This window comes from Callospermophilus lateralis, chromosome 14 (assembly GCF_048772815.1).
Source record: "Callospermophilus lateralis isolate mCalLat2 chromosome 14, mCalLat2.hap1, whole genome shotgun sequence".
In the NCBI taxonomy this organism is placed as follows: Eukaryota; Metazoa; Chordata; class Mammalia; order Rodentia; family Sciuridae; genus Callospermophilus; species Callospermophilus lateralis.
The window spans coordinates 56,001,181-56,015,192 of record NC_135318.1 but is presented as its reverse complement, the minus strand read 5'-3'; the positions used below and the strand labels follow the sequence as shown (position 1 = coordinate 56,015,192).

Genomic DNA, 14,012 nt, shown 5'->3' with positions numbered 1-14,012 from the left:
GATAATCCTAATTCCCAATGATAAACACTGTTAATGCCTTGGGGTATACCATTCTAGATTCTTTTCTATGTGTATTATTTTTTATATAATTGGGACCATAGCATACACAATTTTGTGGTGTTTTGTATTTATATCTCCTGAAGTTGATAAGGCAGTTTTGGGGTGTTGCAAACTACATGAAGATAATGAGGCTCAGGGTTCCTGCAGAGCATTTTATCCTCTTAATAAATCCACACCAAAAAAAAAAAAAAATTCTTGACTGCTGACATCTGTAAAACTTACAAATTATCTTCTAAGTAAAGTATCAGCCTTTTAAAATTTTGTAATCCTGAGGTCAGAAAAACTGCTGCACTCAAAACAGCTGTAATTTACTGAGGATAAATATATTTTTAAAGCTTTGTTTTTACTTGCTAAAGGACAACTCAGGATTCATGTACAAGGTATGTGGCTTCTGACACATGAACTCTTGCAGCTGTGCACAATTAGGTTTGGAAGCATTTTACCTTTGGGATTGGGATGGAAGGGAAGTCTACCAAAATGGCTAAAGACTTCCCTACGATCATGACCTCAGCTTGTACCTAACAGTGATTTCTCTTAAAAGACTAAACCTGCATAGAAATTCAGACATGGGAGGAGAGCTAGGTATACACTTGATTAACAGAGAATAGCCCCTAAGCTACTAGGGCACACAGGATAGGGCAGAGCTGAATCCAACAGAGGAGAGATCTACCAGTAGCACTTTCTTCCTTTTTCTCAGCAGCAGCCAATTTTTTTTCTAAATTCAAGTTGAAAAAAATGTTTCAAGCGTGAAAGGATACATATTATTAGCCTGATTAGGGTTCCCAGGAATCTGGCCACTATTAGATTTACCACTTTCTCTTCCATAAAATTATGGAAATGATAAGGAAGCATGAGGAAGGGCATCATCCACCATTCACCTGCTGGTCACCGTGCATGAAAACCCAGACTTCTGGGATGCCAACTTGCCCTACTCAGGACAGCAGGGCTAGGGTGAAGGCAGGGTTCAGGGGAGTTCTTAAGCATACCTCCCTCCCAACCATGCCTCAAAAAAGTGCTTTGTGGGCCTGAATCTGCATGAAGTTTTCAATTTTCACCTGGAGACCATTGTACATTTGGTAGAGCAGGGGCCAAGTCGAGATGACTATTGACAGGCATTGCTGCAGCTCATTTTGCATTGTGCCAACTTACCCCCAGAATGAGCTATCCTTATCCCAAATGAAAATTTTTGCCACCTTGCTGCCTGTGGTGGAGTATCTCTACACCAGTCCATATGCCTGCAGTAAATTTTAACTGATCTCTCTCTATTTTTTTTTTCTGGGCCTCAAAGATGGGAATATGCACTAATACACTCTTTCCATGAGCCACTTCAAAAATCAGAGGGAAAAACCAGAGGTCTGTCTGAAAGGATGGGCAAAGGAGAAAGAGATACCACCAGATACACAAAAAAGCTCCTGAGGCTCATGAAAACGATGCCCACTCAGGGACCCTCACCTGTGATCACATTGTCAGTGATGGGCACAGATGCTCTAAAGCCTGGGGTTCTTCCTTACTTGGTCTGGGGTCTTTTTGTCTTGAGCCTGAGTTCAAGTCTCTACTGCCTTACTAACATGCTCTGTGATATTGGTAAATATGAGCTCACTTAGTTTCCCATTGCAAGAATGGGAGAATCTGTCAAAATCAATGTCCCTAAAGTAGGTGCATCAGTTAGGTAACATCAGTCACCCAGGCATGGGGAGCCAAGGGTCTTTGGGGGGTGCAGGGGGTCCTATGTTTCAGAAGCCATGCAGATAAATGGTCTAAGGCTTTTGGAGCTAGACTGTCCAAGTTCAAATTGTTTCCACCCCTGGCCTTCTGGGTGGTCTTGGGCACTTCACTTCTCTTAAGTTCATTTCCTCATCAACAAAGAATGGGGACACAAGTAACTCTACCTTCACTGGGCTGCTGAGACGAGATAGGGAGGGTACTTGAACAATATCAGACACAAGATAGGTGCTTATCGATCAGTAGGTGCTATCATTTGGATGCTGCTGTCTAGTGATGCAGATGTGCACCCCCAGTTAGAACAGGGAGACTCAAGGCTTCTTTATGTCTCTTCACTTTGAGTTACACAAAGCATAATCTCATCCTCTTCATATGACCCGGGAGCCCCAGGGATGCATCTAAATTGCATTAGTATCTTTGACCAATATAAACAATACCATAACCCACGACAGAGCAAACAATACGCTTCTGTTTAGGAAGTTTACAGTTCCTCCTCCCCACTGCCTTCCCCACTATCTGCCACCAAAGGTATATTCATGATCTCTTTAGAGGGTCCTCAGCAACCCTGGAGCCCAGATATTTTCTAAGATGTAGTTTCTGGAAATCTGGTCAGATTTTTAAAAACACACACATTGGAACTTCCATATTCAAATGAGTGTCTTTCTTGGGGACACTGAACCCATCTTTGGAACTCTTAGCCTTTGTGACTAATGTTCAGTTTGAGAAAATATCTTCAAAGGGGGTGAACTTTTATCCTTTGGGACTATACGAAAAGTAAAGTGCAACCAGGCCTAGAGAATGAGAGCATGCCTATGAAACCATGAAACAGATTTCTTGCATGGCCTATATATGAAATATTAGTGAGTTTGTAAAAAATCGGTTTCTTTTTGTTTACAGTCATACGTCATGTGTCTCCATGCAATGCCAGGGTTAGACTACTTGGTAGACTGAAAATATTTCATTATTGCATTACTAAAACGTCCATTTATTATTTACTGTGCATAAAATGGATCAATTCTCAGCTCAAACCCCAGTGTCTCCATTTTAGCATTCTAATCTCTCTGCAAATGGATTTTCAGTTGAAAGTAGATCTTTTCTTGGCACAGCATACTGAATACTGGAGTAGGAAAAAGTGCAGCCAGAATAAATAAAGTTTGTGTGAAGATTTCCAAGATATTTTCTTGGCCAGCAGTGAATTTGGCCTGTTGATTGGAGAACCGACCAAGCACTAACTTTAAGATGTATGCTAGTTCTATATAATTAACAAGAATTTTTAAATTAAATTTTAAATAACTTTAGTGAGCTTTTTTTTGCTTATTATATAAGGGATATATGATAGTCGAAAACTTAGAAAACACAAATAGAAAGAAGAAAATAATAGCATTCTCATTCAGAGGTGACTGCTGTTAACATTTTGATATGTTTTCCAAGCTTCTTTCTATATGTAAATGTTGTTTGGAGAAACAAAAAGAGTATTCAGATACTGATTCTAACATGTGAAGCCATATCATTAACATTTTTCCACATCAGGAATTATTCTTGTACAACATTATTTAATTATTTAGGGGTGAAGTGTAGTTGATATTAGATTATGTATTGTGAAATATTTATTAGACCATTTAGATGTTTTCCTCTTGTTTTTGCTATATTATGATAAATAGCCACATGTCCAGTCTTTGTGAACATTCCCAATCACTTCTTTTGATGAAGTTGAAATTGAAATTCTGGGTCAAAAATGTACAAAAGCAGTTTAATTCATTTTAAGAATTGTAAAAAGTTCTAAGTGGTGTCTCACTGATGGTAAGCGAAAACCTTCTCCTCTACGTCTTTACCAATACTAGGTATTATGTCTTTGTTCATCTTTGCCAGTTCGATAAAGTAAAAAATGGCAATTGATTATTTAAATTTACATTTCCTTGTTTACACGGGGCAGTTTCATATGTTTATTTATTTATTTTATATTTATTTATTTATTTATTTATTTATTTTTAGTTTTCGGCGGACACAACATCTTTGTTTGTATGTGGTGCTGAGGATCGAACCCGGGCTGCACACATGCTAGGTGAGTCCGCTACCGCTTGAGCCACATCCCCAGCCCCTCATATGTTTATTGATAATTAGTTTTTTTTTTTTTTTTAAAAACTGAGATTTGGAGCTATCTTTATATTATATTTACTGACCCTTTGTTTTATATATATAATAAATCATTTTTTCTAGTTTTCTGTTTTCCTTTTGCTTTTTGTTGGAGTGGGTAACAGAAGAATTTAAAAACATTTGCATGAACTATTGAAATTTTCTTTCATGGTATGTCCCTTCATGCTTAAAAAGTCTTTGCCTGCCAGGCAATTATGCAAATATTTATTTTTGTTCCCTTCTTGTAATTTTATAGTTTTCATGTTCACATTAAAATTTGTAGTTCATCTGGAATTTTTTAATGTAAAGTATGAGATAAAAATCAAATTTAATTGTTTTTCCAAGTGGTTAGCCAGATGTCTCAACAGTGATTTTTGAATAATTCACTCTTTCCTTACTGATTTGAAAGGTCACTTTATTTTATTCTAAATTCTCATAAGTACATAACTGTTTATGGGCCACATTATGAAGCTCAGTTTGTCAATTATGATACCAGTTATACATTGTTTCAATTACTGCAGCTTTTTATACTTCCTGAAATTGATTAGGGCAAGTTTCCACATTTTTTTTCCTTGGATTTTTTGGGGTACAATTATTCGTCCATATAAACTTAAGACTTATTTCGTTAATTGAATAAGCCCCACTGGAATTTTCATTGAGACTGAATTAAAAGTAAATATTCATTTGAAGACAGTTGATGTTTTTACAACACCCAGTTACTGGTCCACTTAATAACAGTGATAATCATAAAGTCATACCAGCAGCCAGTAGCCATTGGCTGCTTACGGATGCTAGGTCCTGTTCTAAGCCTAACTCACACATTTAAACCTTATAACAACCTGTGATAAAGGTGCCATTGTTACCATACTTATTTTGGAGACAGAGAAACTGAGGGATGGAGATGTTTACTGACTTGCTAAGGCCACAGAGCCAGGAGTCTTCTCCCAGTGCTTTGCCTCTTGAACCTATGCCCTGCCTTCAGTTTATACCACTTCTCTATTTATTCAGACTTTCTTCATCTCCCTCACAAAGTTTTGTAACTTTCTTTTTAAATATGTTTACAAATATGATCAAATTAGTTCTTACTAGATTATATATATTTTATTTTATTTTTTCCCCTTGGTACTTGGAATTGAACTCAGGGGCACTCAACCACTGAGCCACATCTCCAGCCCTAGTTTGAATTTTATTTAGAGACAGGGTCTCACTGAATTGCTTAGTGCCTTGCTGTTGCTGAGGCTGGCTTTGAACTCGTAATCCTCCTGCCTCAGCTTCCCAAGCTACTGGGATTATAGGTGTGTCCCACGGTTCCTGGCTTATATTTGTTGTTGCTATATTTTTCCTAGGATATTTTCTAACTGGTCATTATTGGGTTTTGGTAAAGCTATTGATTGTTTTATGTGAGGTATTTTATTTTGAAAACATCGAGCTTGATAATCTTCTTATTAGTCTAGTAGCTTTGCTAACTCTAGTATTCTAGGAAAATACAAATATGTTAAAAGCAGTGACATTTTTCATCTGTTCTCTTGTGGTATTGTAATGCTCGTGGCATTGGCCAATATGATAGTCACTGGCATATGTGGCTAGTACACTTATATTGATTAAAATAAAAATAAATTAATAATTCAATTATTCCATTGCACTAGCCCTAATTCAAATGCCCAACAGCCACCTATGGCTTGTGGCTACTATCTTGGCTAGCATTTCAGTAGATTTCCATCATCTCTGAGAGTTCTATTGGACAGTGATGTAACACCTCAGATCAATGTTACATAACAGTGGTGAACTGGGTTGTATTGTTATTTTATTCCTAACTTTAAAGTCTTCTTTAACTGTTAGTGCTGTACTGGAAGCTAATTAGATTTGTGGTTTAAGCCAACTGCCTAACCTAATGACCTTTATTTCTTTTTGAATATGAATGAGGCTGAGAGCCTTTGCATGTGTTGGTAAGTATATATAAGGAGAGGAGGGAGTAAGAGGATGAGCTGGTTTCATAAGAAATGAAATTCCATGCTAAAGTTGAAAATAAGCCTTCAAAATGTTACTGTCCATTGGCATTTCATCTTATCCTAACAGAGCATCTTGTGGGACCTTTCAAGTAATGGATTACAGAATAGGCACTTTTTTCCCACCCCTTGACTTCCATTTATCTTCATAGAAGTTGAATTTGAAAGCTCTCTTGTCTGGGAGGCAATTAAACCCCCAGGAATTTCTGATTAGACTTGGGTTTTTGGTTTCAGGAGAGGGAATGCAGATTTAAGTGACATCACAATTGAAGGGAAAAAGAACTCTGCAGGGAGCACTTATCCAACTGTCACACCTTGACTACTCAGGGACATTGCACAATGTTTTCAAACAGCACGCACTTTTTGGATATGTGAGACCATTTCCAATTTTTAGAAAAACTTTCTGAATGCTTCCAATGTTTGATATTATTCCAAGGCCAGGAATTCCAGATGTTTGCAAGAAAGCCACTAAATATCTCTGTTTAAATATTCAAGTGAGTTTTAAGACATCAGGGAGGAAAAAAAAAAAAAGGCACATCTCTCAATTCTTTTTTAAAGACAGGATCAGACCTCCCTCCCCGGGGTCTAAGGAGGATGGAACTAGTGTGAGTGGTCAGTCAGCCAGTAAATGCGAGTCCTCTCATCCTTGCTCTTTCTACCTGTTAGAGCCACGGTGACAAAATGATGCAGCATTGAGAGCACAGAGCACTTGGGAAAATGCAGTATATTATGAGTGCTGTTTATCATTGCAGATGCAGAATCAATAATTATCTGTATGATGGATGCCAGATGCAAACAATAACCAGTTGCTCCTGGCATCTGCAACTCCCATAGTCAGTGTTCCCCAACTCTCCTGGACAGCCCCATGAATCACACATGGCTTTCAACTAAGAACTTGCCTGCTGCAAATGTCTCCTGCAGGTTCCAATATTATGACAATTCATTTTTCTCATGAAATGCACTTCGTTTTACTTCCATATTCCTGTATTTCATGTAAGGTATTCACCATGATGAGAGTTTCTTGGCTACTCCAAGTAAGAATCATCCAGATGGAAAGATGTTCCAGAATCTACGCATGCAAACCTAATAGTTTGGCTTTTGGTTTATTCAGGATTAATAAATTTAAGGCACCTCTTTTTTTTTTTTTTCCCACTGGAGAGTCTGCAATGCTTTGTTAAGAAACCTCAACTCCACAAACCCTGATTACTCAGTGCCTACACAGCCAACTGGGAGTGACTGACTTTATAGACGGAGATGGACAAGGAAGCAAGTACCCTCTTCCTCCTGAGGGCCGGGGCAGGACATCTGCTTGCAGCAGTGAAGCTGGTGGGGAACTGGAGGCTCACACAGCCTTGCCCGGCTGCCCAAGTGGGGCACCCTCAGTGCTGTGCCCACGCAGAGGGGCACCTTTTCTGATCAGGACCAAGGCACCATAGGGCTAACTGTGCCCTGCTGGAGAACTTTCCAGTAATGAAGACTCTTTGCAGATTCGATGTGTGTGGCCTTACTGGAAAATGGGCTGGGAATTCCCTCCCCTGAAGCAGGCTGGAAAATCCACCAATTCTGCAAGGACTTACTGAGTGTGACCGAGTCATTGATCTTGAAGCTGCAGAGGACCCTGTCCACGTTGCGGGCATGCCGGAAGCCATTTCCTCTCACGACGACTTGAAATGACTCTGAAATGGAGAATTGACAGGACACATGACTTGACCATCACCCTTAAGCTTTTAATCTGCTTTAACTTAACAGCATTTGTTAGCTCTTTCGCCAGGCTTAAAATATTTGTTGGAAACCCAAAGCAACCATGTTTGTTCCCTTTCCCACCGACCACTTGTTCTCACCAGGTGTTCATGACCAAGGCTTATTACCTGGTCTAATGAACTCCCCACTTCCTACCTTTCCTCTTGAGGGTCCTCCTAATTGGAATACCTTCCTCCCTCCTCTTTCCATTCAAATCTTACCTGTATTTTTGAGCCCAGGAAGTTTTTAAAAACAGCAAGAGGGGCCACAGAGAGGGATTCTCCATTCCTTCTTCAATCAACCCAAGTCTCCTTGGGTCTGTTTTACATTTTGGGATCCTGAAAGGATTTCTCTAGAGCCCAGGGTGCCTAACATTTTTTTGGAAACCACTTCTTTCTCAGCCAGCACTGCACAGTGCAGCATGTAATTATGTAACGTCTGCTGTTGTTCTTTTGTCTTTTTTTAATCCCCCAACTAGAAAAACACCGCTTTAGTGGTAGTTGTTGGATATGCTGCTGCAATCCTATCTCTGCTGGGGACACAGTGGTGGTGTGTAGGTTTATATAGGAATAACTGTTCTTTTTTTTTTTTTTGGTACCAGGGAGTAAACTCAAGGACACTCAACCACTGAGCCACACCCCCAGCCCTATTTAGTATTTTATTTAGAGACAGGGTCTCACTGAGTTGCTTTGGCCCTCGCCTTTGCTGAGACTGGCTTTGAACTTGTGATTCTCCTGCCTCAGCCTCCTGAGTTGCTGGGATTACAGGTGTGCGCCACCGCACCTGGGGCTGGCATAACTGTTCATAGCAATATATGCAAGTCTTGTTCATCTATGGTCAATTGTCAAGCGAGACCTGATTGAACGGACACTGGCCCGTGAGTGTAGCACTTGTTTCTCTCCAAATAGCAGAGATAATATATTTCCCAGGCCTGCATATTATTTAACACTGATGCACACTGAATTAATGTATATGAATAAAAACCTATTATTTACAATAGTTGTATCAAAGAAAAAAACAACTAACAAATTAGCTCAACACTTAGGAATATTTGCTCAAAACTGATGATATCTAACGATCAATGCTCCACTTTCTTTTATTTTTATCACTCCTATGTGTACAAAAATTGGGGGTTGGGATAATGCTATATGGCATATAAAAATAGAAACAGACTAAAAGTCAGAGGGAAAAAATGCAGTATTTGTGCAAATGGATCTTCAATTGTAAACTGCTATCCAAATGGAGACTTTGTTGGAGGGAGAATGGAATTAGAGAACTAGCATATGGGACTCTTTTGGAGTTAAATAACTGTTGAGTCTATGTCACTTTCATTCCCAAGAAATTAATTTAGAAGTCCTGTTTGCCAGGACATAATAATTGATGGTTAATCCTTTAGTGTGTGCCAGCTCCAGTGCTAAACCCTGAATATGTCTGATGTCTCTTCAACCTCACTGCAGCCCAGGGAAGAACAAATGAGAAACTGATCTTTGTGAGGTCAGGTAATTTGTCTAAGATTTCACAGATAATAACTGTCAGAACCAGAACTAGAATCCAGGTCTGCCAGGAACCAAATGCCATGTTCGTAGAAATCGGCCATTTTCCTCCTAACCATTATGCTAAAATAGATACTCATTGTCTTGTGACAGATGAGTAACTTAGAAGTTGGGGGTTATGATTTTTTTTTAGAACCTTATTTTATTTTAATTTCAGGCATGTTTGCTCATTTTGCAGAAAAGTGGAGCTGGCCTGGATGTGAAGCAAGAAACTGAAATCTAAGTAAAAGAACCCGGAGGCACTGCATGTACCACAAGGAGTACAAATAAGAACAGAATGCTTTTAGAAGCATAAGAGACCTTAACAATAAGGAAATCGAGATTTTGACATTTTAATGACTTGCTCAGAGTTACGTAATTAGTAAGCAGCAAACTGGGACTTATATCCAAGTGTTCAGAGCCTAAGCTGTGAATTATACTAATGAAGGTCGTGGGCATATGATTTCTCAGGACCATAGGTCTTATTAAGGATTTACCTATGCATGTTGATGCCTAGACAAAATTACTACATTTAGAAATTAGAAAGATGGATTTAATACTTTTATTTATATGTTTGCCAGGCATGTGATTGATTATTCAGTTGGTTCAACAAGCATTTTATTAAATGGCAAGCATTGTGGAAGAATCATTTCATCTTACTTGCTCAATTAAGTCTAAAGAAACCTATTTCTGTCTCTAGTTTGTATGCTAGACATACAGACATCTGCTGTTGGATGTTTTTGCTGATTCCAAATGCTTTTCTGCCTTGCTGCTATGCCTACTTCTCTTGTTTCCTCAAAAATCAGCAAAGGCAGAGAAGACTTTGGAAACGCAGACTGCGTGCCAAGGTCTCTTCCCTAACACCATATTCCAGCATTACCAGTTCAGCTGCTGAATCCTCTATAAAAGAGGCTGCACACATGTCTGCTTGGCCCAATCTCAGGGAGTTTAGGAAAAAAGACAGCAGGGATCCATGGTTTGGCCCTGGTGGAAACCAAAGAATGCAATCTCCAGGCCTGGGGAGGTGGAGGAAAGGAGGCCCTGGGAAGCACAGGAGAGCAGAGAGACGAGCTTCCAGCCTGCCTGGTACAATTTCTCTGTTAGTGCACACATTTGGTTTCCAGAAACCGAACATTTGACCCGGCAGCCCAACCAGAGTGTCAGCTCTTTGCACAAAGATGTTATGTAACTAAATGCTGTTGAAAGAATCCACCAGCAAGTGAGAGCCAGGGCACATTAGAACTGGGATATATCACTTTAACTTCATTTATCCACAAAGCCCTGGTTCTACCTTTCAAAATACGTAAGACTCATTGTTTTTAGGCAATTTTCATTTGGGATTACAGTTTTCTACAGAAATGTCTAGGGACCATAGGACTTTAGAGAGGAATTTTCTACCTGATTTAATTTTTTACGAAACATATCATTTAAGAATGTTTTAAAAGATATAAATTCATTATGATTCTTTAGTCATTTCTATTCCCAACTATAAGTTTTCTGATGGCAACATCAGGCATTTCTATTTCTTCTTAATGCTTGACTGTGCTTAACCCAGGGTTGAGTTGGCCTCAATATGGGCTCACTGAATGAACAAATAAATAATACATCTTGACACAGGGAATAAAGGGGAAGGACAAGGTAGTTATTTACTTAGGAGTCAGCCAGTTTTAATACTGTTAATTTTATGATGTCAATGACTGAAAAGAGGTTCAACATCATTAGTCGTTAGAGAAATGCAAATGCATATCACAATGAGGTATTACTTCATAGCCATTATGATGGCTACACTAAAAGAAATGGATAACTGGGCTCAGTGGTACATGCCTGTAATCCCAGCGATTTGGGAGGCTGAGGTAGGAGGATTGCAAGGTCAAAACCAGCCTTAGCAACTTAGTGAGGGCCTAAGCATCTTAAAGAGAACCCGTTTCAAAATTTAAAATAAATAAATAGGGCTAGGGAAGTGGTTCAGTGGATAAGCACCCCTGAGTTCAATCCATGATATAATAATAATAATAATATAACAAGTACTGGTGAAAAAATTAGAAGCTGTGTACATTTTTGGTGAGTATGTAAAATGGTATGTCTTTGTAAAATAATAGACTCAAATGGGAACCAACTCAAATGTCCATTAGCTGATGAATATAGTATTTCTATAAAATGGAATATTATTCTATACAATGGAATATTATCTAGCCATAAAAAGAAATCAAGTTTTGATAACATGCTATGACATGGATGAACATTAAAAACAGTCTGCTAAATGAAAGAAGTCAGACACAAAAGGCCACATATTGCATGATTCCATTTATGAAATGTTCAGATTAGCAGGTCCATAGAGACAGGAAATAGATCATCTAGGCCAGAGTTGGAGGGAGGAGGAAGGGGGAACAGCTGCTTGTTGGGCATAAGTTTCTTTTTGGTAGATGAAAGTATTCTGGAATCAATAGTGTTTATGGTTGCACAACTCTCTGATATATTGAAAACCACTGAAATGTCTAGTTTATAAGGTGGATTTTATAGTATGTGCATTATAGCTCAATTTAACCCAAGGAAAAAAGTCAGTGGTTTGATAAACTTATTCCATTCTGTTCCTTCTTTTCTTTCTTTGCTTTTATTCCATTTGTTTTTCTAAAAAAATGTGAAAAACATAGCTTTGAGATGACTTCAGTAAAGATTGCCCATCAGTCACCTTATTGGAAAATGAGACAGCTACATCTTCTCTGCTTGCTCTGCTCACTCAAGACTTTTGTACCAAATTACTCTTGGTGCAATTTCATCTTGTGAGTTAGTTTGAATTTGCTCTCCTACTAATGCTTAATGTGGCATGAACATCTAACATACAATATACAGACTGATATTTAATAGGCGCTTTCTGATGGCTGATGAGAAGTTTCCTTGTGCTGCTTTTAATCTCTCTTCCTGCTCTTCCCGACCTCCAATTCCTTGCAACCTCAGATCTGCTCTCTGTAACTGTACATGAGTTTGCATTTTCTAGAATTTTATGAAAACAGAATCATATAATAAGTATTTTTTTGGACTTGGCTTCTTTTATTCAGCATAATTATTTTAAGACTCATCTATGATTATTTTGAGGTTTACACATAATTTATTGCTTTTTATTGCTGAGTATTATCACAATTTGGTTTATCCACTCACCAGATGATGAACATATGAGTTGTTTATAGTTTTGGGCTCTTACAAATAGAACTGTTATGAACTTTTGTATATACATCTTTGGTCATAGATTTCCTTTTCTTTTAAACACCTAGGGGTGCAATGGCTGGGTCACATGGTAGGCATATATTTAACTTTTTAAAGAGACTACCCAATTATTTTCCAAGGTGGTTGTACCATTTTACATTCCAACCAATAGTGAATGAGAATGGAAATATCTTTAAATGAAAGGAAAGACCTAGCAGAGATGAAACAATCCATTCAGAAGCCTAGTGGCCCAGTATGAGTGCTTTGGAAAACAAGAAGAGAAAGAAATGGAACTACTACCTGATGTTGCCTGAATGTGTCTATTTTAAGCAGCTAATTTCCAGATGGTAAATATGAAGCCTGAAACAATTTTCCCTGTGGGCTAACTCACCCAGCTCTATCAGAACCAGTGGGGAACACAGTAGGAATGATGTGACTGTCAATGTGAGAAGCTCATTACAACTTCCTTTTCTGGATGTTCTTATGTGAACTTCAAATGCAAAGCAGTTGGCAGGTTGTACACTGATTCCAATTAGTTCCTTCCTGGAGTACTTGCTTACACAGCATACTGTGATCTATGCAAGTCTGAGGCTGAGTTGGACCAGAATTAAACTGTGCTCAGGATGCATTTCCTAGAAAGGGACTAAATTAGGTGGAGCCAAACTATTATAGGGCCAATTTTCCTAAGTACACAGAGGCTAATCTGTACAAATATCTAATAGGAACTTGTTATTTGTAAGTTTTGGTAATAGGGATGAACTCAGGGGTGCTTTACCACTGAGCTACATCCCCAGCCCTTTTAAAATTTTTATTTTGAGACAGGGCCTTGCTAAGTTGCTGAGTTGGCCTCAAACTTGTAATCCTCCTGCCTTAGTCTCCTAAGTGGATGGGATTATAGGTGTGCACCACTGCACCCAACTAGGAAGTTTTTGAAAAGTCCATATTGTGAGCAAAGCAGAATTACTTAAATGCAGGTGATGCCAAAGTTGCTGTAAAGGCTCTCCACTAGTAGATGACTTCTGAATACTTAAAAAGAGGGACTATGAGTCAGTGATGTAAGCACCATGCTAAATGGCAACACTATAATTGTTCTAGTCATTGTGGTAACAACAGGGACTGGTGGGGAGTACATGTGTCTTTTAGAGGGAAGTTATTCAATCCCTAATAACCATTACCTTATAATAAACACAGGTCCCATATGACCAGATCTGATTTTAACAAGATGAAAATATGAATTTTTAGGCAAAATCTGAATTTTTCAAATGTTAGCAATAAATTAAATTTTCAAAAAATTCAATGTGGCTCAAAAAGAACATGTGTGCAGATTAGCTAAGGTCCAGAGGTTGCCAGTTTATAATTCCTGAGAGTGGAATTCTGAGAAGGCTCCTCTTCCCAGATAATTTCATCAATGACTGAGGTTTTTTTTTTTTTTTTTTAACCAGAACAGATTAAATATTGCCTCAACTGTCTCTCTGTATTAGAATCTCCAGTTAAAATGAAAAATAGTTTCAGGAGTACTTGTTTCTTCAGTCATTAAAAAACAAATCAGCCATTAATACCTTAGCCAAAACTGAATGGAGTCTTTAGAAACTTCAAGTTGTAAAAAGAGACCCAATGG

The 14,012-nt window shown here is 38.4% G+C and overlaps 1 protein-coding gene across 1 annotated transcript in view; it reads right to left on the bottom strand.

The window, feature by feature from the left end:
• The window catches only part of Antxr1 (ANTXR cell adhesion molecule 1), a 226,760-nt gene that overhangs the window by 131,439 nt on the left and 81,309 nt on the right, over positions 1 to 14,012 (bottom strand). The window contains exon 10 of the mRNA XM_076833319.2: positions 7,499 to 7,597. Within this exon, the coding sequence (XP_076689434.2) occupies positions 7,499 to 7,597 (99 nt within the window). The remainder of the gene's footprint in view (positions 1 to 7,498; positions 7,598 to 14,012) is intronic.